Below are 26,608 nucleotides of genomic sequence, written 5' to 3' on the forward strand. Positions count from 1 at the left end.
GACTGAAATTGCTCATGTAATGGACAGTTTTTCAAGTTAACGGGAACGAAATAACAAACGCACAACGCGACGTTACTCATGTTCTTCGCACTTCGCGTGTTCATTTCAGAAATGCACGCTTTCCTAATTACATTCTTCTTACGACTGTCATTACTGAATCCCTGAGCTCTCTGACTGAGAAAATATTCTAGTGTTTGCTAAGCAGAAAAGAACAGAGAAGGTAGATGTTAAAATTGCAAAAATTATCACTGTGTTTTATTTGTATATATTTATAAATTGGAAACTACCTATGTTCATCTTTAATTTTCCTCTTTGGTCATGGAATGAAGTCAAAGCAAGCCTTTTAGGTTAATTCCCTGACGAAATTTTCTAAGATTTCCCTTTCATCTAGAAATATATCGGAATACACAAAAGAGGAACCTCACACTGGAGATGCTCGGGGACAAAGGTCTGCAGCCCGCACCGCGGGTGGACAGCTGCAGTAGAGGGCGGTAACTGCTCTGAATGGCCATTTTTGGGCTAATTAGACTGGTAAGTGAGCTGCATTGAGTATCCAACAGGCAAGGCAGAAAAGGTGTCAACAAAAAATGATAACTGAACAGGACACTGGTCTTCCATCAGTTAGGTAACACTTGTAGTTATATCACATCAATATTACAGCTTTAAAAAGCCAGGGCATCAGCTTAAGGTCCAATTTGTTATCTTCACAAAGTACAGTGCGAATCTACACATAGGAATTTCAAACTGAAGAGCTGGGCTTAACGTGGGTTTGCTTTCGTTCTTGGAGAGGCTGCGTACCATCTCCAGGGGCTCCTCCCATTTCTGGGTCCATCTGGAGAAAAAGTACTTACCCTGTTAACTGGCAGTTTCACAATATGTGACCTATTACTCGAGATGACCCTGAAATTAAAACAAGCAGTTAATCACAAATATATGCCAAATATATTAGAATTTTTATCTGCACTTGGCAAGGAACTAAAATCTACTGTTGCTGTGCTCTAAATTCCATAATAACTGCATTACATTACATAATTTTGGTTTACAATGTGAAGAATCCATACAACAAAAAAGACACCTTATCTGCAAAAATCCCCTGGGAAGTAGCTTCTTAAAACCTACAAAGATAGTTCTTAAAGAGCACAGCCTCCAACAACAGAAAACGAACATTGCGAGACAGGCTATGCTTCCAGATCATGTGAGTACACAGAGGCGTGAGAGGCCGATTCCCGCATCTGTTTCTTTTTCTTTCCTCTCTTGCCTAAATAATGAGTTCTTATCAAGATTCCTATTTGAGGATGTCTCTGGGTGGATAGATATACTCAGCCACTTACATATAAAAGTCAACATAGAGGGCTGGGGAGACAGCTCAGTAGAATAAGCGCTTGCCAGGCAAGTGTGAGGGCCTGAGTTCAATCCCTGATTGTGCAAAAATAAATAAATAAATAAATAAATAAATAAATAAATAAATAAAGTCAATATATTTGAAGGTGAGAAAAATTAAATTTGGTATCTGAAGGAATAAACTGTTCTATGGATTTTGAATATTTAAAGCGGTCCTAGCAAAGATCGCAGAACAGTTCGGTAGATTCTCCTCTCCCTGGGACACTGCAAGGGACAGTAAGTCCAGGGGAAAGAGAAGCAGATGATTAAGATTTCTTATGTTTGTCTTAAATATGACAATGAGAAAATTAAAAGGTGAAACATGAAACTTTTTTTTAACTTGGCAGAATCTGAATAATTATGACAAATTAGGAAGGGTTTCTGCACTAATTTTTGTCATGGTCTTCTTAGGTTAAACACATACTGTACAATTTTAGCCAAGAGGGCAGAGGGCAGAAAGGGAATGAACGCAGCAGACGCGGCGGCAGGCCTCCGGGGAGAGCCTAACTGCTGAGTACTACAATGATGGCTGATTGCAAATACTCTTTAAAAAATCACCTAAGTGTAAGTTAAGATCAGAACCTCAGAGAAGTCATGTCATCTTTCTTTTGCCACCTTGTTAAAGCTCCTTGGTGCAAGCTGGACTGACAGGCTCACCCGTTTTCTCTGAGTTCATGTCTGTGTTTTTATGTGGTAACAGTGACAGACACCACACTTCAAAATCACTCTCAAAGGCTCAGGTCCACCCTTAGAGACCTGTGCGGACTTTGTTTGACCCAAGACACACAGGAGCTGTGTTCTCTGCAGGGGAGAAGGCAAATTATTTTGAAGCGGGTGTTACAGAAAGGTGGGCCTCCACCACTGTCCCCGGCCTCTGGAATCCAGAAAAAGCCAGCGCACCTCCAGGCTCACACTGAAACTGCCTTGTCTGAGTGGCCCAACCTAGCCACAGCTATGCTGCCTATGTGCAGCAAGCACAATGCACCAAACATGGTTCGGGTTTTAAATAAAAAAGGATTGATTAGCCCGCTATGAGCTAGAAAATTAAATGACCCAAAATGCTTTCGCACGGCATCTAGCTAATGACATCTGTGAGGACCGCAGACCAGCCGTGGTCAGATGTGTGGTGCGCCCTACTAGTGTGCGTGGCAGCACTTCCAGCCCTGTGATGTACAAGTTTTAATTAAAGTGAGAGTCATTAAGAACCCCTGGACAGCCAAGTCACCGGGTCTCGTGAGCCTGCAGCACTGCGGGGCTTACAAAACAGCCCTGGCAAATAGGAGGAAAGGACGCTGCTTTCAAGAAGAGACACTCAACTCCTGCAGTACCATTGCAGTAGGGGGTGCGCCAGGGGGTCCTGCTTATCCATCTGCTTCTTGATTTCCAGATATGGTGCCTAAAGAAAAAAAACACGCGTCCTGAATTCTCTTGAAAATTCATTTTTCCTTTTCCACGAAAGGAAAATCAGACTGACAGGGCTAATCTATTTAAAATTAAACATTTCTGGCCCTGGCATATAAAACCCCAAGGCCATTACTTGAAATGGGAGAGGGCACACTTCTGAGGCGGCAGGTATCACAGGAAGCCCAGGGTCTCAGGCTGGACGCCCCTTCTTTCTCCTTCTGGACCCAGGCTGCACCAAGGCCGGATCTCAAGGGCTCGCGCTGAAATAGTGATCCCAGTCGCCACTCGAAGGCCGTGGTCTCCCCTCAGCACAAAGGGCTGCAGGGCTGGGTCCCCAACACTGCCTTCACCCCTCCACCCCACGATCTCTGTTGTCCTTAAGGAAGGCAGTGCTGACAACCCGAATGTGTTGTGCTCTAACCCAAGCCTCCTGTGTCTTCAGCAATTCTCTGCCGAGCTCTGTCGCTATGTTTCCACTTCCTGGACCTCCTCCCGTCCTTCCTCCTTGGTTCCCACTTCTCCTCCTCACAGCTTCCTCCCCGTCACCTTGCAAGGCCCCTTCCTCTTGGCCAGAGGTGAGGCAACTCCAAGCCTCAGTCTCCCTCCTGGCCAGCCGCAGGCCTCTAGAAACAACCTGCCTGCCTTCTAACAAGCCCCCTGCAACACTTCTCTTTGACAATGACCAGCTTAACTTCAACTAAAAACCAAGGAACTTGTGAAACTGTACGCTTTGCTCTTAAGTGGGAGATATAAACTAAGGTATAGCTCTTTCTGTAAGAAGGCTGGACACAGTTTACATGAGAATCATTTTCTATGAAGAAATATGTACCTAAACAATTCACCATTTCGCAGAATAAAAACAGTCATCTTTCTGCATCTATGCAGAGCTACACAGGGCAGTGCCATGCAGAAATAGGACGGCACGGTGTTATATTTCTATGTTAGAAAAGCTTGAAGAATTCAATACAATAAAAGCTGACAGCACCCTGCGAAGGAGGCTCTGACAGCAGGTGCACTGTGCAGTTCTCCCGCATGGCAGTGAGGACACAGAGGCACCAGGGATGAAGCCACTTGTCCAAGGTCACAGGCCACATCATTGTTGAGTCAGTTATACAACGCTGGCCTCTAGCTCCTAGGGTGACGCTCAACCATCTACATCGTCGCCTATCAAAATAGCTTACCCATGACCCAGAATGAAGGAAGCAATTTTTGGTAGAGAGCTGATTTCCAGAGTCAGAGTTGGTAGCTATTTTTAAATCCAAGAATGATCTGGGTCTAGGCTTTAGTATAAATACCCTATACCACTTTCATGAGTGAAAATGTTCCATTTTGTGTAAGATTCTGCAATGAGCCCCAATCCCTGCTGGAATTTTATTGTTTTTTGTCCTTACACAGATCATAAATGCTTCTTTGAAAAATTCAGATAATACAAGCGTAGGCACAGAGAAGTAAGTGGCAGGGGTGGTGGTCTTACAGACACAGCACCACCGCGAGCCAAGGCTGTCTCCTTTACGGTGGTCCCGCACGTGCCCTCTGTGGAAGGGGGACGAACAGCTGACAGCATAACTAATGATCAGAAGAACCAAGAGTCAGAACCGGAAGGTGACAATGGATCTCCTGAGCAAAGTCTTCCAGCACAGCGCAGGGATGATGGGGTGGAGGGCTGGAGGAGGAGAGAAGCTCCCGAGTGCTGCCGCTCCCCCGCCTGCCCTGGTGAGAGGCTCGCTGGCCACAGGCCCAGGAGTGCCAACCCCTGTGCAGAGCAAGTGGGCCCACATGACACTGGCGCCCGCACCTGGGTTAGCAGCGCTCCAGGCAGAGACGGGCTCTCGGCCTCTCCCTGAGTCTCTGCTAGCGAAAAGGGCTCTGTGGCCAACAGCACGGGTGCCAGGCCCCTCTCATCAGCCTTAGACTCTGCTCCTCAAACACGTCCGCAGAGCTCCCACATGACCAGAAGCACAAGTGCACATCCTTAGGGCGTCTGGTACTCCAAAGTAGTTTTGGATTCTTGGCTATGTCTAAAACACTACACAAAACCTTTGTTGTAAAGACTAGTCCTGCTTCTATTTCAACATTAATATGTTTTAAAATTATTACCACTAATTAAAAGTGACCTCATAGGACAATGGAACTAGATTTAATCTTGACCGCAAATGCCTCACTATATTTACATGAACTCAAAGCTCTTGCCTGAGTCTGAGGACAAGCATTGGCATTAGGCCAGCATTAGCATGGCAAGGTGCTGACAGAACTAAACCCCGAACAGAGCACCATGCTTTCATGATTCTAACTGTGCCCCACGATAGAAAACCTAAACCTCACTACACCACCAGAACTCCTGGACATTTTAAAAAGATGATTTAAATGAGCAAAATGAAGGACCAGACAGCAAGACAACACACTTACTTGGGTCATTTCTCGGATCGAAGTGATGCTGTCCAGCGCCTTCATTACTCGATCATAGTTTTTCTTCTACATAACAAAAGAAGAAGAGCGTCCGTGTGCAGGCCCTTGCGAGGCTGCTTACCAGGGAGAAACGCGCTGTCTGCACGGGAACCCCCCCGAGGCTCCGGGGCGAGGGCTGCTTTCTGTGCATGGAAGGGAAGCTGGCAGGGGCACGGCTCAAGGACACAGGACTATAACTACAGTCAGACGAGAAAAAAGAAAGCAACGCCTTTCCTTATGTGAGGACACAAAAGCGTGCTCAGCCTGCCAAAAGCAAGCGTAGAAACACGAGCAAGCACTGGGCTCTCGGGTAGGCTCTTGCAGCTAACACAGAAGGCAAGAAGACAAGCGCAAAATCCTTCTAAAAACACAAAAATCTGATGGAAATAGCCACACCATTTATTTTGACTGAGAACACAGCACCATTACTCTTACTAAAAGACTGCAGTGACAGCACGCACGCGAGGCCACGCACAGCAGTGACTAATTTCTAAACACACAGAGCGTCCTGGGGGCCAAAGGACGCTCTCCCGATGAGCATCGCACATTCCTGCCTTTGGAACGGTTTAAAGATGAGCAAGAACATAAACAGGATAATCAGCTCTCGCACAATCTGAAAATTTCATTTCAGAAGGATTCTGCCTTATCCTCACAGGAATCTACAAAGTGATAACAGCCGATTAACAAGATGAATTCAGTGTTCACCTTCAGGTAGCTGGGGAGGTAACAGGGATAGAAAAGGAGGAGCGGAAGTGAAAATAGCAAACCAAAAGGAAAATCTGTCCTGCTCAGAACCCACAAAATTCAAAATGGAAATTCAAGAAAACAGACAATGGACTTAAAATAAGCATGGATGTGCTTAATGAGTCAGATATTCAGGAAAAAAGAGCAAAGCTATTGGGTGTCAGTCACTAGGACTGGAAGCACGCGGCACTGGTCTGAGGACCTGCGCTACTTACCCTGGGGTTAAAGGCCAGCATCTGAGGGTCATTAGGATCTACCACAGAAGGGTATGGCTCGAAAATGACAACTTTTCTAGGAGATTCCAATGCAGACCTACACATGGACACGAGGAGATCCACCACCTGGAAACAGACAGGCGTGTTACTCTCTTCTGTGATTCATCCATGGACCTGTCATCACCCCCCACCGTAGCGTCGTCAGCCAGCTGCCCCAGGCCACTGCCATCTCTGCACTCTAGAGTTCACGGCAAACTGTGCCCAAACGTTACTAACAATTTCAAGCAACAAACAACCCTGCTGCCGGGGAGATGGCTCAGTGGAATAAGCGCTTCCCTGGCAAGCGCAAGCGCCTGAGTTCAATCCCTGGTTCTGCAAAAAAAAAACAACTGCTGCCTCTGATTCCTTGCCTACTAATACCGCAGTCATGAACACCGGTGGTGGGCCAGCACTGTCCTAGGGCACCACCACAGGACAGAGAGATGGCAGCAGCAGTGCTTGGGCGGTGGGGACAGGCCAACAGAGGAGAGACGTCACCACCAAGTACCAGGTGAGCATATTCTCCAGCACAATTCTGGTGCTGTTCAATGACATAAAAATAGGTGCTGGAGAGTTACGCAGGGGAATACTGTCTAAAAGCGGCTGGAGAGAGGTGGTATCTCAAGAACTCAGCAAGGTCTGGGAGGGACACGCACCGTGATGGGAGGTGATGGAAGCCAACTGCAGGGAAGAGCCTGCGCTGCTCCGGAGGGGCGAGTCCCCTGCAGCACCCCGCCGCTTCCTCCTCTCCTGCGTCAAAGTGCGCTGATGCCTGGTGACTTCTAAATACAAGGGCTTTCTTTATCCTATGTCAGCTACCCTATGGGCACTTTGCAGTTTATTATGGGGCTGGACTGCCTATGGGCTGATTTGGCTCCCCACCCTGATGCCAAGACAGACCTTTTTTTTTTGGCAACTGAATCTCAAAAACGGATACTGTTTATAGAGGGCATGCACCTGCACTGACACAATTACAGTGTGGACACAAAGCAAAAGCTGTTTCTAGAACGTTCTAAAATGAGCATTTAAAAATGCACAGTAAGTTCTGGGCAGTATGTGGTAAGTCTGAGTTGAAGAGAGGGACATCGCTACCTAACGTCAACGCGGCGATGTCGTCAAGGACTTACAAAGCACACCTGTCACAACATCCAGAGTTTCCAGGGCCTACATAGCAACACATATCCACAGCATTCAAACCACGGGAGCTGCAGGAGGCGCCGCTTCTGACACACTTTTCCACCCATGTGGGTGTACGCGTGCACACAGCTGTGCATACGTGTACACACACAAGCCTTGCCTTAGACTCCGAGGAAGAAGCACAACGAAGTGACAACAGACACTCTTCCATCCTCCTCTCCACACTCACACTCCTTCCATCCCACAGCTGAACCTTAACTCTGACCCAACTGCGGACAGCATTATCTGTTCTCCTAATGAAATGAAAAGCTAACAAGAATTCTCAAGGAAGTCAGTCAGACACAGTGGCCTTGTCCAAACCCTTTGGAGAGGGGGCATGGCAGTACAGATGGACATCATTTATACAAACCTTTATAAAGGATGCAAATGAAGGCTTATTTCATGTATTTTGGGGCCTAATACTTTCACAGTGCAGTTCAGTAAACTGTTCTGCCTACAGATACACAACATGATCCCACAAGCAGCAGCTCCGCCGCCACGGAGCCACGCGGACACGCATCGCTACACTGACTCCACATTTGGAAATCTCCCATCAGAGGCCAGCACGTGAACACACACAGTGCTGCACTGCTGGCAGCCGCCGCCACCGCCGCCGCCGCCGCCCGAGGGCCTGGAGCGGAAGCGCGCAGACCGCAGCATGGGCAAGACTTCCGGGGACAGTCCGCGCTGCAGCCCCGACACGAGGTCTGGGGGAGAGGCTCGCGCCCGCTGACACAGAAAAGGACCACATGTGGGCCTCTCTTTAAAAAAACCAAAGCGTGAGAAGAATATTCTTTTTGAAGTAGAATAAATGCATGCTACAGAGACTGCTCTTTACAGATCAAGCACTAAAATGGTCTGAGCAAGTGTTTCAGGGCAGAACTACCACCAGGTCGTGTCCAACTCATTTCTGTGTTAGAACCATTACTTTTAGAGATCAATGACAAGAACAACAAAAACACCTGTTAATCTACTTAACTGGCCTAGTGTTAAGATGTCTCAATTTTCTTTCTGATTAATAATTTGCTATTTCTAGGTTTTAATTGGCTTAAGAATTTATATCTGCAAATTGTACAGATTTTAAGTGTACTATTTGAAAAATTTTAATGTATGTGGACATAATACAGATGTATTTATTTATTTATTTATTTATTTATTTTGGTGGAACCAGGGATTGAACTCAGGACCTTGCACTTGCCAGGCAAGCACTTATTCTACTGAGCTATCTCCCCGGCCCATTACAGATGTTTTCACAAACCATGCACCTGAAATGGTTTTATTTTTATATAGCTATAAATGTAGCTGTGGTGGTTGGTACACTGTGTCAACTTAAGCAGTTGGAAGGAAGCTTGGCTGGATGGGCTCAGTCCTAGGGCACGGAGGCATGGAGGTCCCCCAGGCACGGAGCAATGCCAGGCATGCAGCCCCTCCCAGATGTGGAGGCCCCCAGGCATGGAGCCCCCCCAGAAGTGCAGCCCCCCCCCCCCCGGCGTAGAACCTCCCCCCCCCCAGGTGTGGAAAGCTGCCCTACAGTGACTCAGCACAAGTTGGCTACATAAAGGGACTGGTGGAAGGATGGTCCCGCCACTTCCTCAGAAGAGCTCTGGTCTTCACAGCCAGTGCTGAAAGAAGGGAGAGAGGCTGGCTAGAAGTCGCAGCTGTGTCTCCTCCCTCTGCTCCTTGCTGTTTCCTGCTAACATGAACGGCTACCCTCTGCCACGTGCAGGCTGCCTGGGAGCCAGCAGAGTATGGACTGAAACCCGTGAGCTAAATAAAACTTTTGGGTTTTATTTTATATGCCTTTTGCAGTACAGGCTGGCCTTAAGCTCACTATGTAGCCCAGCCGGCCTTTAATTTTTATGTAGACAATTTAGTAGTTCACTCAAGTTGCCTACATGATCAAATCAAGTTTTTGGTGGAACTGCATGAAGTAACAAATTTTGGTTTCTTTTAAATGTATTGTTTCTCTCCAGAAACACGGTGTACTCCTCGATGTCTCAGTTGATTCCTTATTAGCTTTTCTATCTTTCCTCCCATCTTATAAATACTGCTGTTGCAAAACTCCATGTTCCGTGTCTACTGCTATGTTTCGCCCATTACCCTTTCACCCGGATTTCACACAGCCAGCTGACTTCCGACTAAGGCAGCTCAGCTCTAACGTACACCTTCCACAGAATGGGCACGATCGTCTCAGTATCTTAACTTCACCATATAAAAGCGAATTACAACTGTCTTTAAAATTCAAGAAACTTGGTTTAATTTCTTCCCCTTGGCAACTGCAAGACGACAGAACACCCATTAGGTGAAGTGAGAACATCAGTTTACACCTAGAAAATAGCAACTGCCAGCCCTCATCCTTAGTAAGAACCCAGCAAACCTCCGCAACCCGGAACACGCAGCGTCCCTGCCGCGCCGCTGCTGTCCCACCGCGCCACCGTACCTGAGCTCCAGTCGCTATTTCATCAGCGGCTTCGTTCATGACGCCCAGCGTTTGGAAGGCAAACACACACAGCTCGCGCTCGCACACCGTGGGCTACGAGAGAAGCAGAGACGGTTGCGGCACTTCCCCAACTGGGTTCCCACAGGAGGGGCGTGACCTCCCACCTGAGAACCGAAACGCAGGGTTGTAGAAGGGGCAGTAAAATACACCAGTTTCTTCCAATTAAAAATACACAAATTCAGGAAGCAGTAAGGAAGGAATTTACTAGCATACAGTCACAAATACAGTAAGAAAGGTTCCATTACACTCAGCACAATCCAGCAGCACGCAAAGATATTCTTAACTAGGAGTACTGACCTTAGAGTTTATTACACAGTCACACATGAAAGCACTTTCAAAAACATAAGAACTAAAGCTGGTGACATAATAAAAATGATGTTAAACATGAGGCTATATAAACAAGCATATGTGGAGAATTCTGCTCCCTTCCTAAGAAATGTGTTTGGACAAAGCGAGCACGACTCTTCTTCGTCCCCACCTACGGAAAGGCTGGGTCTGCTGCACACATTTTGGACCTCAGTCCCTCCCCGGCGCCGGCGCCAAGAGACCCACGCCCTGCAGGTAAAATACTCTGGAAGGGCTCCCACCTCTCAGATCTGACACAGCGTCACCCTGCGACTTATCTTCACGCCCCTCACTGCATGAGGTGGCTGCTGACACCTACCGCGGCGGCGGGCAGCTGTGAGCCGACTGTCTTCTTCACTCAGAACAGGCCCGTGGGTGTGGCTTTACAGGTACAACCTGACTAGTCACAGAGATTTCTAGCTGACTTCCCTAAACGGAGTCTTGGAGGGAGGAGAAGAAGACATGGATATGCTTCCTTCATCCGCCTTAAAAGCGCGATCTGGTTCTTTTTCAGAAATGTTAGAACTAGGGGGAAGCTATTAGGGAAAGTTCCGCATACAGACGTGAGCCACACACGTCACACATGCCTGCAGGCGCAAGCCTCAGACTGTCTTCTCCTAGTCCACTTACTTGAATCTTTGTGTGTGTGTGTGCGTGTGTTTACATGCACACGCATGTGCGGGCAACTACGCAGCCTCACTTTTGCCTATGGCTATTAGATCATGTTTTTTGTTCACATTCTGGAGCACAGAACTCTGGATGACCTGAAGTGCCAGCCAGTAACGACCACTCACTACAAACTTACGGTAGTGTCAAACACAGGTGTGAACCTGCGCAAGAAGCAGGAGAAAACCCTCGGGATTCATAAAGGTTTTAGGACACGTTCACACGCTAGCTACCCAAAGTCCATTGATAGATACAGCAGAGGCATAGAGGGTATTTTGTTTTGAATAATACTCTTGTCCAATAATCCATCACTTTCTCATGATCAAAATCTATCCATCAGGGGCCAGCCAAATAGCCCGGGATTCAATCCCATGGCAACTGAGGCTGGGTGTGGTGGCACATGCCTGTAATGCCAGCTCTTAGGAAGCTGTAAACAGACAGATCACTATGAGTCCAATCTAGTAGTGAGACCCTGAACACCCTGTAGACCCTTCCCTAAAATACAAAAAAAAAAAAATCTATCCATCAGGTACAAAACTAAATAACAGGATAAAGTTTACTGAAGGGCATGGGTAATGATTAGTTTTATTTGCCTCTTGGTCAATCAACTATACTTTGTAGTCACTGAAATATATATACATTATATATATATATATGTAATATATACATATATATCATATACACATACATATGTAAACAGACACATCAGGAAATGTAACACTAAAAACTATCTTTCTGGTACCAAATTATTTTAATCAACAAAACCACTATATAACTATAACATTTTAGCACACACACACACACACACACACACACACACAATATCACCACCAGCCCTAGGCATCTATGGGCCATTCTGACTTTATCTCAAAAGATTCATAATATTTGAAAATTATTTTAAGTAATAAAATTGATTTGTTATGTGTGATGCTAGGGATCAAAGCAAAGGCTTGCATAAACCTGAATTCTTGTGATGAAATTATGACAGGATTATTTTATTGACTCTTTTTGCTAAGGTTTTGGTTGAAATAGCTCTTTTCCCCATTTTTGCATGCAGAAGGCTGATTTTTTTTAAATACTCTCGCCTGACAACAGTTGGGAGAAATCTGACCAGCTAGAGAACTTCACTTTGCTATCCTAGTGAAAAATTTTAAGTGTAATACAAGTTACATTCCTATTATTTTACCTTCCTTTCTTTTTAATGCAGCAACTACAAAAACAAAAAGTATTGCCATTAATTACTACACTACCACCATACAAAATAGATACTAAAAATGAACTTTTAAAGTAACAATTCTATATATTTTGTTCATTCCTCAGACGGTTCAAGGGACACTCAAAATGTATGTAAATTAATTCAAATTTGAGCCAGCCATGGTGGTGTACACCTGGAATCCCACGACTTTAGGAGGCTGAGGCAAGAGGATTGCCATGAGTCCAAGGCCAGCCTGGGTTACACAGTAAATTCCAGGCTAATCTAGCCTACACAGCTAGACCTTGTATCCAAATTTTGTATATTTATGTTTATTTTTTAATAGTAATCTTGTTTATCCATAGTTTCTACATCAAATATTTTACTGTTATTGATATTAATTTATTTTAATAACTATTATGCACACATTAACAAGGCTGCTACCGTCATGCTGGGTAATGTGACACACCGTGACTCCTTTTGATTCCTTTGCACTTTATTTTTTATTTTTATGTTTTTTGCAGTGCTGGGGATTGAACTCAGGACCTTGTTCTTGCCAGACAAGCACTTGTTCTACTGAGCTATCTCCCCAGAACAAGCACTTCCATCTTCCAAAAGAATCTTTGTTTCCTATCACCTCTCCTTTACTCTTTACAATTGTATTTTAGTTTTCTCATATAAGAGAAGCCTGTGATGTTCACATTTAAGAATTCAAAGTATCCACACAGGAAGGCGCACCCAGAGAAAACCCTCCCATCCACAAGGCGATCCCGGTCAGGCAACGCCCACAGGAGCCTTCTGACCAAGAAGGCGGCACAGGGTCTTCCTGCCTTCATCAAACAGGAGTTCTTGCGGGGGTCGGTCCCCTCCTACCTGGGCAGACTGTGCCATCCTGCAGGCTGCTGCTGTGCCCCGGCCACAGCCACGAGAAACACCGGCATCGATTCAGAGCGCGCAGCCATCGGACGGCCGCACCAGGCAAGCGCAGCGGGGCCGCAACGTGCACATTCCGACCCAGGCGCACAGGCCGAGGACAAGGGCGTGCGTCCTTAGTTCACTTTCAGTTTATAGTAAATCAATTCCATTTGTCAAACGTTCCTTCTTAACCTACTGCCTCAGAATAACTAATTGTTATAGTTTATACTGAAAGACCGTAGCAACTCCCTCCACTCCCAGCACAGCTTTACTATAAGATATCCATCTGGCACCATTTGAAGCATCGGAAACTTCTACATGCGCCCCTAGAATATGAGCAATTTTCAGCTAAGATGAATACGTTTTTAATTTTATATGAACCAGAACAATTTTAATGTGAGCAATAAAAACATGTTTAAAAAACATTTTTAAGCCCTAAGGAATACTTTAGAAGTATATTTTAGAAAATGTGTTTTCAATGAATTTACGTACCACCGCTTCCTGAAATAAGAAATGCGACAACGTAGCTATGCAGAGCGAAAGACGGTGCTGGGGTGCGCTTTTCAGACACTCTCACTGTTTGAACAAAATGTTGTGTAAACAACATATTTCATGTCATCCCAAATACGGAAAAAGTTCTATCCAGTTTGAGAGCATATGTGCAGCTGTTTTCTTACCTGTGAAACAAGAATTTTTAAAAATCCAGCTGCATAGAGAGCTGTTTTAGTATTCACATTATAAGGTAACCAGATGAGTCACCCCTTATAGCGACTTTAACCCGCTGCATACACACAGGTATTTAGTAAGAAATACTTTTCTCTGGAATATACTGTCCTGCCTTTTCTTTGGATAAATGTATCAAAATGCTTATTTTGCTGCTATAATTCTTCCAACTTTAAAGAAACTATCAATATAAGTTCCTGATTTATAAACAAGTGTTGGAAAAATATAGGATTACATTAACATTTTAAGAATCACAAAGTCTGTAATTCCTTACTTTTCTTAGTTATTTTTCTCATTACCAAAACAAAGCACCCAACACCCAAAATTAAGGGAGGAAGGTTTCTTTGGCCCACAGTCGGCAGAGGCTTCAGGCAATCGTCTGCTGGCGCCAAGCAGCGGGCAGGCGGGGGGCGCTGCAGCAGCCCGGGAGCACGGGAGGGGCGCAACGAGCCTCTTCCTGCCCCTTGATCTGCACCCCGGCCGCAGGGCAGCGCCAAACCAACGCGTGGCCTGACTCAGCACCTCACACCTTACTCCCAGCATCACACCACCTAGACCCGCCGCCTCTGATGCCTGCAGAGGCTTCGGGGACCATCTGGACCTGAGCCACAAGTCTGTATTTTGGGTTCTGTGGTCAGTGCTTCGGTTCTTGTAGCTGGGATACCTGTTCAGGGTCAGGGAAGGTCACTGACACTTGAAGTCCCACGGCAGACAGACCCAACTAGAAGTCAATACGGTGTCGCCCCTTACTTCATTTCATTCCACAAATGTGTTTTGTGACTATTAAAACCAGCACTGATCCAGTTGGGTATTATTTTTTTAAAATCATCTTTCTGAACTAAAGAATGTTTAGCTCAACTATTATTTCAGCTTACCTTGTGTCTCAGAATCCAAAATCTAAATAATTTTAGAGGGGAGACAGTATCTGAACAATTTATTTGAAGACAACAATATAATAACCATTGGTGAATTCACACCATTTTGTTTGGTGAAATTCTGTACCATTTTTAATGCATTTTTATATTCTATTTAAAAATAAAATATAAATGAGTAAGTACTCTGTCATCCATTCTTTAAATACTAATGTCAGACCTAAATACAAAACAACCTGTTTTGCTCTCAGAAGGAATGGGAATTCCTCAATCTGCAACCAAAAAGCAACTGTTACTAATTCCCTAAGGAGAGTGCGCCTCAGGTCCCAACCTAAGTCTAAGGGTCACAGCACAGAGCACCAACAAAATGACACTCAAGTTCCTCGGCTGACTTCACTCCGCCAGGCAGGTGCATCCCCCGCCCACCTAGGGCTGCCTGCCAAAGCCTCAGCCTGAATCCAGCCACACAGAACCAGTGGCCCAGGCAAAGAGAAGCAGGCCAGCATCCTACAAGCTGGTGTGTAGACGAGAACAGCTCCTCACCCGAGAACACAGGACCGCCACCTGGGCCACCTGGGCAGGGAAGCGAGCCACAGCTCTCCCAGAGCGGAGTGACTCCCACGCAGGGATCAAAGAATACAAACAACTGTGCTGATCTAAGACCGGGTGTTTTCAAAGAGCACATTATAAAAAAGCAAGGGCAGTATTTTTTCTATTTTCTTGTTTGCCAAAACACTTAAGACAAAACACTTAAAATGCATCCCTGAAACAGTTTACAGCCTCAACGCCCCAGCTGACTCCAAATAAAAAGGCTCGTGGAATTCTGGGTTGGTTTCCTGATACCAATCCAACTGGTGCACAGGCAAACTGCAAACCTAACTGTCGGAACAATTCTCCTGATCTACCCGGAGTGCTTTGCAAATTCCAAGTGTGACGTGAAGCCTCACCTGGGAATGATATCCGCAGACCTGTTACACACACTACGGCCAGCACCGGAGCACCATGCTGCTCCTCACTAGCCCCTGGGCGGCCTCCACTGTAGGGAAAGCAACACGCCAGCCTCGGCCTCGAGCAGCGCAATGGAGAAGCCCAGGCCAACACCTCAGTAGCTCTGTGGAGGAGGGGTGAAGGGGCGTCGCTGGCAGCAGAAGAAAGCCAAGTTTGGAGAGAAGAGAAAACTCATGAGAAGAGTGGGGAAACAATGCTAGACATCCAGGTCTTCCATGACCTGCTTAATCGCCAGAGGGGCTGTGACTTCTCCCCTTCGGAGCCCTGCAGCAAGGCCCTGTGGCACGTGGACTGAATGAACAGCCAGTGCATGGGCTCACTGGTCAGCATCCCTCCAGAAATGGACCTGAGCCAGCGAAAGAGTCCAGGCGTGGCAGCCCACGCCTGTAATCCCCAGCGTGAGCAAGGCTGAAAACAGGAGAATCACTAGAGTCTGAGCTGCGGAGTGAGACGCTGTACTAAACACATAAAATGGGGGGGGGGGAGAAAAGAAATGTATCTGGACTTTTATGTACTATTCTTAAAATAAAGCAAAAAAAAAAAAAATTAAGTATACTGCCTGTGCAATGAAATCAAGTGGAAGTTCTTGCCTACTCCTTTCCTTTAAACGCAAGAAGTCCCCTTGATTTTCATTTCCTGGCCTGATTTCCCCTATTACTTAAAAAACCAGTTTTCTGATTTCCATAGGTAGTTTGTGCCGCAACAGCATTAAACAATCTAACAGAGATTTATTTTGAAAGCAGTTTCTCTCTTGCTCATAAAAGCGCTCTCCCCTTCTTCAAAAATAGCACACTTCACTGATGTGGCCCTAAGGGCAGACGGTCTACAGGAAGACAGGCAGAACAGTGACAGCAACTGCAGCACCCGACCGCCTACTGCAGGATGGAGCGGCAGTGACCACCCACAGGGGTGCGCCTCCAAGGCACGCAGGCTGGCTCCAGGGCAGAGCGGAGGTTCCCTCAAGGCCACAGCCCTGGAATGAGGCCCCCCCGCCACCACAGAGCCGAGTCGAAGTCCTGCGTCTACTACCATCAAGTAGAAGAGCAACAGTGAATGCATCGCTGTCTTCCACCTCACAGAACTACCATAGCGATTTTCTTGTTTGTTTTTGTATTTTAGGGCAGGGTCTACAGGGTGTTCAGGGTCTCACTACTAGATCGGACTTGTAGTGATCCACCTGTTTACAGCCTCCCAAGAGCTGGGGTTACAGGGTGCACCACCACGCCCAGTCTCAAGTGCTGCCCCAGTACACGCTGGGGGTGGGGCTGGCATGGCAGTACTGGAAAGATTAGATCTGATGGTTACTGCAAAGTACTGAGCACACAATCACATTAAGCAACCACTCAGAAAGCACTTGCTACCGTACCACCGCTGCAGTCCCAGTGTCGAGATGCCACAGCCACGACAGCAAGAGACGGAAGGTCAAGGGACAGACGCTGACAGAGTGCCTCCTGTGCAAGCAGGACAACCGGGCCAACTGGCGCGCCCTCCCTATTCTCATCATCGCTCCAGCTCTCTGGGACAAATAACAAAGCCACATAATCTCTCAATGAATAAATTCTGACTTTATTAATGTGGATTTCAGAATTACCTCTGGGACAAGGTGACTGACCAAACATACCCTAAGACGCCAGGTAGACCACACTGTGGTGGAGCACACGGCCAGTGCGCGTGACATCCTGCATTCAGGCAGCAGCAATGAAAGTAAAAGGCCTGCACACCAAAGAATAAACTCCTTTTTCATATACTGTCCCTTAAGAGGGAAACAATAATTATCATGCTGTTTATGAAACGTATATACATTCCTAGAGGTAAATCTTTCTTACATACATCAGAACAAGAATGGTCTCTCCTAAGAGGGCAACACTGAACACCACACTGTGCTTTCTCATCATCATGCCTTCTGTATGGGTCTGAAGTCAGGTGATCTTGCTCCGAAGCCCAGCCTCCACCCACACGACCTGGCTGGCGGTAAGAAAATGCTTAACCTCTGGGAACTCTAATCTTATTTGTACCATGGGAGTAAAAGTACCTAAGCCACAAGAGACTTTTGTCAAAATCAAATAGGGACATATATATAATACGTACACACACACCCCTTGCATGGCTGCTGTATACGTATCACATTATGTCTGATGCAGAAGGCCCAACCATCTCCATCCCTTTCCTAACCATGACAGCACATTTCATGCTTTCTCAAATTCAAAACCAGGGCTTGGCTACCCAGCTGGGGTAGAAGGTGCTGCACGTTTTGAGCTTTGCAATGAGGATGGATATCAGCAAAACTGCCTCGAGAAGAAATGCCGACTTGGACCCTCTTTTATAAAAATCTTAAAAATACTGGCAACAATTATCCGAAGCAAGTCTTTGTCTTCTGAAAATTAACCAAAAGCTTTCGCTGACCCAAGGCACATTCCTGAAGACAAATGGTTGGATTCTGGTAAGAACAGCAAAGGTCGAAATGCCTGAGTCTCCCTGAGCCCCATCTGCCTACCTGGCATTAGTAGGCCTGAAGATAAAAGCTCATAATCCTGATACTAGAGAAAGCAGCACAAACTGGTATTTTTGGATCTGATGGTGCTCTGAAGATAAGCTCAAAATAACTATCTTTATTTCTGCCTGACTTGGAAGTCACACAGTACTAGATCCATAGCAAGGGGACACTTAACAGCCACTATTTTAGCGACTGCTATGTATAGATCACTAAGGTAAACCATAATAAGCTCACCAAAAAGTTGACAAGGAAAGCCTCATGAACAGAGTGGTGAAAAGCCTACATACATCCCCTGTGAGCCCACAAGGTCACGTGCTTGCCACAGCTGTCTGTATGCTCAGGAACGGTGACCCTTAGCTGTCACTTCCAGCGGGCCCTAAGGCTCAGTACTAGCAGGAAGTGCCCAGTTAGGGTGGATGATCAGCTTCTGGCCTGAGTGACAATGGCAGACCCAGCAGGCTCGAAGCCTCTCAGAGGTCAAAGCTTTCCTTGTTGATGATGGCCAGCTGGCCACTTGAGGAACAAAGCCTCACTGGCTACACAGGACGATGAGTAGGGACAATGTAAAAATAATGTAGGAGGGGGAAAAAAAATCACGAAACAAATTACAATATGTAAGGGCTGGCCAGATCAGTGGCCTAATGCGCCTGTTCAGGCAGTACACAGCAGGTGGGCTTCGATCTCGAGCATGCTGTGTCGGCCTTGTCCCCGGGGCACGCTGAGCCAGCAATTGAGACAGGGCATGGTGGCACGCGCCTATAATTTCAGAGCTTGGGAGGCTGTAAACAGAAGGATCACTGAGCCCCTTCTGTGTAGTGAGATCCTGCAGACCCTGTAGCAAATACATTTAAAAAAAAAAATTAAATATGTAACAACAAAATAAATCTTAGGGACAGAGATCTAATTCCCAAATGGCTACATTATCATAGGTAAAATATCCAGTTTTCAATAAAAAAGTACATGGCATAAAAAAAACAAAGGCCCATAATAGGCCTTCACCAAGAGAAAGGGTCCCAGAGAAGGCCATCAGGCTTACTGAACAAAGCCTTGGTGTCAACCATTCGCCAAATGTTCAGACAACTAAAGAAACCAACATCTGAATAAAGAAGAGACAGCACCTCAAGAGAGTGAATTTATAAACATGAAACAAAGGTACTAAAGTTGAAAAGTACAACAACTGAAGTAAAGACCACGAAGGCACTCCAACAGCAAAGCTGAGCAGACAGAAAGAAGGGAACTCGAGCCTGGCGAGCTGCTGAGGCAAGTGAGCAGGGCCGGAGACTGCGCGACACCACTGCGTAAGAACACACAGAAAGCGGGAGGTCCACAGAGAGAGTGGAAAGAAAGAAAAGGAGCCGGAAAGCAGCTCTAAAAACCCAAACTCAGGTTGGGGAGATGGCTCGGTAGAGTAAGACTGGCCTCAGTTCAATCCCTAGTTCTGCCTCCCCCCAAAAAAATCCCAGAACTTATTTCAAAAAGCATTAATTTATGCTTCCCTGAAACAATGAGCTCCAATCAGGGTAAGCGGAGATGCAGTTCAAAGAGATGAAAGTGCATGAAAAGTCTGGCGGGAGGAAGTAACCGCAGCTGGAGCTGAAGCCGAGCCACAGCGGACTGAAGGTGTGGCACAGGCCTGCAGCTGCCACACAACGTGCTGCTGAGGCGCTGGGCGGGGCCGGGCTCGTCGCCTCACACATGAACGGGTGAGGGAAGGCCGGGGACGGCTCAGTGGCGCCAGCACCTGCCTGGCACATGCAAGGGCCTGAATTCGATCCCTAGCTCTACAATCAAGCAATCAATCTAACAAAAGGGTCGGGGAGATTTAAGCTATGTAAGAGAAAAACATTTGCACATTATTAAAATCTAGTTGATTTTCTACTTGATTCAAACTAGATTTTTCCGAATTAAAATGCTAATTGCAACTCCCTGGACAATAATTATGAAGACAAATCAAAAATTAATTGGAATTAAAACAGTACATCAGGAAATATGTGTGTACGCACCAAAGAAGGCAATCATAAAGCAATAAAGGAACACAAACATAGTAAGTAGAGAAGACTAAAACCAAAATGAATTGTTTATTCATAAAAATTATGTTAAAATACAGAAATAGCAAAACAGTAAAAGAAAAAAGTGATCATATCAAGAAATACAGAAGAAAAAAACATAGAGAAGGCAAATTTAAACAGAAAAACACTTTCATGTTTGGAAAGCATTCCACACACTAGGACTAAAAGGGAACTTTGTTAACCAGATGAAAGGCATCTGAAGAGAAATCCCTGACAGCCACGAAAGGCTGAAGCTTTTCTTTCAAGGTTAGGAAGCAAAGACCTCTGCGCTCACCCCTCGGAGCGGACTTGCCCTGCAAGCTCCAGCCCAGCCCGCAGAGCAGGCCCGAGTGACGCGCAGCGCCCCAGACTTTATCTGCAGTTGATCTGCTCTTACATGAACGTTGAAAAAGCCAACACTAAGAGAGCTTCCAAAGTTCATCAAACTTGGAGAATACAAGGTTAACAGGCAAAACCTGTGCCTGTTTCTCTATGCTAAAAAAAGAAAAATCTGAAAGTGGGATTGATTTATTTTGTATTTTAGGTAAGGGTCTACAGGGTGTTCAGGGTCTCACTAAGATTGGACTCTAGTGAGCCGCCTGTTTACAGCCTCCCAAGAGCAGGAACTGCAGGCGTGCGCCACCACGCCCAGTCTCAATCAGCGTCTCAGTGCGCCCCGGGGGTCAGAGTCGGCATGGCAGGCCCGGGGAATGAATCCTGGCCCTGCACCTGCAAGCTATTAGGCCGGCCCTCTGAAAATAAAGTTTAAAGATCTGAGTTTACACTATCAAAAAGGAATAAAATACATAAAAGTAATTTGATTCAAAAAGTAAGAAATTTTGATACTGAGAACTACAAAAACATCATTGAAAGAAACTTCTGAAGTCCCAAATAACAGACAAAACACCAACATGCCCACACAGGGAGACTAAGAAGACTGCGTCCTAGCTCACTCCAGCCGCTCTGAGCACAACGCCGTGGGCGGAGTCCTCCGTCACACACGGCAGGCCAACACTTCTCACAGGACAGAAATGCAAAGAGAAGGCACGCACACGCAGGGTCTGGGGCGGCCCAGCTCTTGTCCACACCTGGATGTGGCTGCCGAGCCATGTGTGGCAGGGAGCGAAGGGCTTTCTTCTCTGTCCTCCTTTTTTAGAAAACACACGAGGTCTCTGCTCTACCTCATGGTCTCTTTCCCAAGGTCTGGCCTCTTCCTATCATCACGAGGTCAGAATTTCAACACATGGATTTTGAGAGGACACAAACGCTGCCCACAACTGATGACAGTAATTCCCAAATTGGCTATGGATCCCATGCAAATCTATACAAATTCAAACTGCCTCAATTAGCAGAAGCAGACCAGTGAAAGACAAGGACACAACGGAAGTCAAAGGACCCAGACAAAATAACCGTGTAAGGGAAAACACAAAGAATCCATGTCTTGGCTTCACTCTTGCTGCGAAGCTACGATAATCAAGACAGTGTAGTACTGGAATAAAAAGTTAGACAGATCAGTGGACACAGGGGAATCCAGAAATACACCAACACTACGCTCAAATTATTTTCAACCAGGGTAACAAGATTACTTCACAAAGAATAGTCTTTTCAATAAACTATACTTGGAAAATTGAGTACATGATACTCTTGATTGACTTGATTAACTAGAGCTTATTCAGTGTCATGAGATTGTTTGCTTCTAAAAGAATTTTGTAGTTTGTCTTATGTTTAAGTTAATTGGTCCTTGAGAATTAGTGATTTTAATGTTATATGTACTTTTTTTCCCTGTATTTTAGGAAAGGGTCTACAGGGTGTTCTGCGTCTCACTGTGTAGATCAGACTCGTAGTGATCCGCCCGTTTACAGCCTCCCCAGTGCTGGGATTACAGGCGCATGCCACCACGCCCAGTCTCAACTGAAGTCTCAGTGCACCCCAGGGGTGGGGCCAGCACGGCAGGCCAGGGGATCAAACCCCTGACCTCTACGCCTGCTTGCAGGTGCTTTAATCCGCTGAGCTATTTGGCTAGCCCTGTTATACATACCTTACTGATAGGAAATTACCAGTTGAAGCTAATGGTTTTCCCCAAACTGCATTATACACACAGATTCTTACTTCTACCTTTTTCTGATCATGTCCCAAATGTATCTTTCAGGATTTTTAATGCTGCAGCACACTTTTTCTATCCAGCAGATGTCTACACTGTCCTACTTGTACTGCGCACTTTATATCATAGAGTTTTGCACAAACATTGTATAATCAGCCTTAGCATTTCCCCTTTACACAGTGTTTCTTAAAACTGCATCACTTGTGATCAACATATGTCTGGCTACAAATGTACCAACATGCAAGAAATGCAGTAAGAGGTATCTGTCTCGCACCAACAACCTGCGCCTTCACAGATCCCTGCAGGAGTAACAATAACTCATTTTTATCCAAATTCTACCACTTGCTAACTTAAACCTTTGCCCAACATTTACCTTAAAGCGTGGTCATTCATATTTGATGTCTTAACACTTTGACGGCTATCTTAAGCGATGCCTCTCCCCAGCAACACGAACTCACCCTAAGCATGGGGCCATTCTGAAACACGTGCGGCTCATCGCAGACCACACAGTACTCATTCAATACAGGGATCCGCTGCTCAGCAAACTCAATTGTCTAAAGGAAATAAAAGACAATACAATCAAGTTAACAAGTGGTCTGGAAGCCCAACAAGGGGCAACCATTTGTACAGCGCACAGAGCCTCAGCTCTTACCTGCACTAGGAAGCCGCGGTCTCGTATTGGAATACACTTTGCACCGTTAGGCTATAAAAGGTAAAGTAAAAGAAGACGAATTTAATTGGGAAAATGTACAATAAAATAACAGTGAGTACGGAAGTGACTGCTCTAAGGTGGCATGAAATAGGAAGCTACTGTCTATGATGTCAACGTGCTAGAATTTCTTTATTCACCTACTTACAATGCCCTTTTTGCATTACGTTTACAATTTTCTGCTAAACTAAATGATCAGCATTCTTAATTGCTGATCTGGCACACATGACTGGCTTCCTGACATGTAGCAAAAACTCACTTCCCTATTACTCATCAGCAAATGCTCAGGCCCCCCCAGCAGAGCATCACAACCTTATTCCTTATGTAAAGAGTGATACAATTACTCCTCCAAGGAGAAATTACAGAGCTACTGCAAGCGGCTCAACCCTAAGCACAATGCATTTTTACACAGAATATGTGAAATTATCTTTTTTGGGCAAAACTATCACGGGAAACATTCCACTCTGTAATCGTCTGACACTAGTTTTTCCATGACCTTAAATCTTACCATTAAACAGGAACAGGCCTTTAGGATGGCCTCACGCTCAAATTTTCATGAAACAAGCTTTATGGCACAATTTACAATTTATTTTTGAAAACTAAATCTGTATCAGGGTAACTTCCTAAAACCAGTGTCTTCTTTTCTGTCAACTTTATCTGCAGTTGGGTGTATCCATATGCATGGCTAGAGTTAAGCAGGTGCTCCCCAACACACACACACACACACACACACACACACACACACAGTGAGAGAGCGAGAGCGAACACCTAAATTACTCTAGAGGTGAATTTTGTTTGAGTCCATGCCACACAAAACCTTAAGCATTCCTAAGTTATCGCAGGGCCCCAGCTTCAGCACCACACGTACGTGAGAGGCGAGTGCAAGCGTGGCCTGGGGATCCACTTTCCACACTGCTTCTCGCCACCACTCCCACCACTGTCCGGCAGCCCCTGCCTTCAAGATTACTCTTAATTTAATCCCATAACAAACATATCCTCCATAATTCAAGTGAAAAAACCACAGAGGGCCTTCCCTCTAGTCTTAGCGACATTGCACACCAGAGCAGGAGCTCGAACTGGAACTGAAACCAGTAACTATTCCATCAACAATGAAACGCCCTGCTCCTTAGCTGAAACTTAAGAAGACAAGGGGAAAACATTTACGCACAGCAGGCTGGGAAGATGAAGATGATGTTGGCGTTAAGATACCAATAAGTCCTGAGGAGAGAGAGAGCCTGCGGCCCTCGGCGGTGGGCTCCTTGAAGAGCTCGGCCTTGGCGGCCCGCGGGGCGCCGGCGCAGGCCTTGCCCAGCAGCTTCTGGCCCTTGAGCCCGTACAGCTCCTCCACCCGGAGGCTGCTGGAGTAGGAGCGGCTGAGCAGCTTGTGCGGCTTTGGGCCGGCGCCGTGCTCGCAGCGTGGGTCCCCGGAGCACGAGCGGCTCAGCAGTTTGTGCGGCTTCAGGGTGACCGTGACGCAGTCCTCTGGCTTCCCAGCAGCAGGGCAGGGGCGGCCCAGGAGCCTGTGCGATTTCATGGTGGTCAGGGCCTGCTCGGCTCGGGGGTCGCTGGACAGGGAGCGCCCGAAGGTCCTGTGCGACTTGGCGGAGCACACGTCGTCCGCCTTGACCGTGCTGGAGCAAGTCCTGCGCAGCAGCTTGTGCGCCTTGGAGACGCCGTCCTGCTCCGCCTTCAGTTTGGATTTGCTTTTCCCACAGCCAGGGGGAGGATAGCTGGGCGACCTTCAGAGTGGAAGGAGAATTACTAGGGGGCAGAGGACGAGCGCGTGGCGTGCCCAGCACCGCAGCACAGCGCTGGCACCCGCCTCACCTGCCCACGGCCCACCCTGGCCAAGCAAGCATCGCGCAAATGTGCAGAGACCCGAGCGAGAACGTCACCCCTTCCTGCAGGCAGAGGCCTCTGGGCCCCGCCACAGCTACCCAGGGCCCCCTAGGAATCCAACCGCTACGGGCCGCTAGGCGAGCCAAAGCAATTAGTTCTAGTAAACTGGGCAGATGCTGAAGAAATACAAACTGCAGAAAGGAACATTTATGTTTCTGCTAAGAGTATGCGGCACTCAGTCCATTCTTTAAAGTCATGAAGAAAACAACAGGCTGGGAGTGGTTGCGCATGCATGTAATCCCAGCACTCAGGAGGCTGAGACAGGAGGATCGCCCTGAGTTCACGACCAGCCTGAGCTATGGAGTGAGAGCTGGCCTCAAACAAGCACATGCAGCTATGCTGAAGTGAGCGCCTCACGCCGAGAACCAGAGTGCGCCTGCCTGCATCAGGACAGAGGTGGAGTCGCCTGCCACCAACCTGCGCAAGGTGGAAAGCAGGTGCAGGGGGGACCTGGCTTTCTTTTCCGACAGCTTCTTACTGTGCAGGCAGCTGGACTTCTCCTTGCTCTGCTTCCACTGTTGTGTCACAAACGTCTGCATGATTCTGCCAAACCAAAGTGAACTGTTATTTCACCCTAAGGAGCGGCACACGTTTATCATGTTAAAGCACATTTGTCAAAGAAAGTACACACACAGTAAGCACTGAGATTCTCACGTAGAGCTGCTATATATGAAATTTTCCAGACAGGAGAATGCATTAGAGGTCACTACTGAGACTTTATGATGGCTGGTTACATTGCAGTATGGGAAAATAAATACTAATTATTAAAACAAAGGGTCCAGCCAGGAGCGCTTCGGGGTGCCCACCCGGCAGGCACAGTGGACACCCCGGCCCGGTGGACAGCTGCCCCTGAACGCTGACACTTCAGGTGCAGAGGTAGCTGTCAGAAATGACTTCAGTACTGCCAATCTGTCATGCTTTTTTCAATTATTGCCAAGATAGATTGGTTCTGGGAGAGGAAAACAGGACTGATATTTACAATGAGAGAGTAAAAACAGAAACATATTTTCCCCTTTAATTCTCAAGGGGCCAGGGATGTAGCTCAGTGGCACAGCACCCGGAAAACACAAGGTCCTGAGTTTTACTCCCAGCACCAAAAAATAAAAATAAAATAAAAAAAATTTCAAGGCACTTTCAGAAAGTAGCTATTACAGCACATATTTCACAAATAAGATGTGAAAATGAAAGCTGCCCGAGAAGGCTTGCGTGCTGGTGGTGCAGTGGAGGGGCACTCCTCAACCGCTGGGGGACACACGTCCAACATACGCTACTCGACAGGGCAGGGCAATTCCGAGCAGCAGGCAGGTCACTAGACCGCTTAAGATCCATCGGCATGACCACACCAAGTCACTCCCAGAAGTTTATCATTTAGGCTTCAACAGTGTTTCTTCTGCTGGCTTTGGCCACAGCGATGCAGGGGAAACTGCCACGACATTGTGAGTCCAAATTCACAGTATATTTCCTTAGAGCTCAACAAGAGGCTTTGGTATCTTATACTTCATGTTTACAGATGGTCCTCACCCAAGATTGCATTAGGAGTTAAATGGAATAATGCTATGAGAATCGGTGTTTCTCCCCAAACCTAACAAAAGATTTCTACTGACAACATACTTCATACTAAACAGAGAGGTTTTCTTTCTCTGCTGTGATTAAAAACAAAAAAAGAAAATCCCGTTCTGGTACGCCGCTCTCCAAGCCAGCCAGCGGGCGCTGGCCTGATCGCGACAAACTCA

The 26,608-nt window shown here is 46.5% G+C and overlaps 1 protein-coding gene across 1 annotated transcript in view; it reads right to left on the bottom strand.

Moving 5' to 3' along the window:
• Positions 1-26,608, bottom strand: part of Parp8 (poly(ADP-ribose) polymerase family member 8) — a 195,422-nt gene that overhangs the window by 27,146 nt on the left and 141,668 nt on the right. The window contains exons 13-21 of the mRNA XM_004646003.2: positions 25,293-25,418; positions 24,145-24,715; positions 22,920-22,970; positions 22,726-22,821; positions 9,844-9,936; positions 6,189-6,314; positions 5,191-5,256; positions 2,709-2,776; positions 852-900 (exon numbers count right to left, since the gene is read on the bottom strand). Coding sequence (XP_004646060.2) covers positions 852-900; positions 2,709-2,776; positions 5,191-5,256; positions 6,189-6,314; positions 9,844-9,936; positions 22,726-22,821; positions 22,920-22,970; positions 24,145-24,715; positions 25,293-25,418 — 1,246 coding nt within the window. The remainder of the gene's footprint in view (positions 1-851; positions 901-2,708; positions 2,777-5,190; positions 5,257-6,188; positions 6,315-9,843; positions 9,937-22,725; positions 22,822-22,919; positions 22,971-24,144; positions 24,716-25,292; positions 25,419-26,608) is intronic.

The sequence above is a fragment of the Octodon degus genome, unplaced genomic scaffold (assembly GCF_000260255.1).
Source record: "Octodon degus isolate 3935 unplaced genomic scaffold, OctDeg1.0 scaffold00248, whole genome shotgun sequence".
NCBI classification, from domain to species: domain Eukaryota; kingdom Metazoa; phylum Chordata; class Mammalia; order Rodentia; family Octodontidae; genus Octodon; species Octodon degus.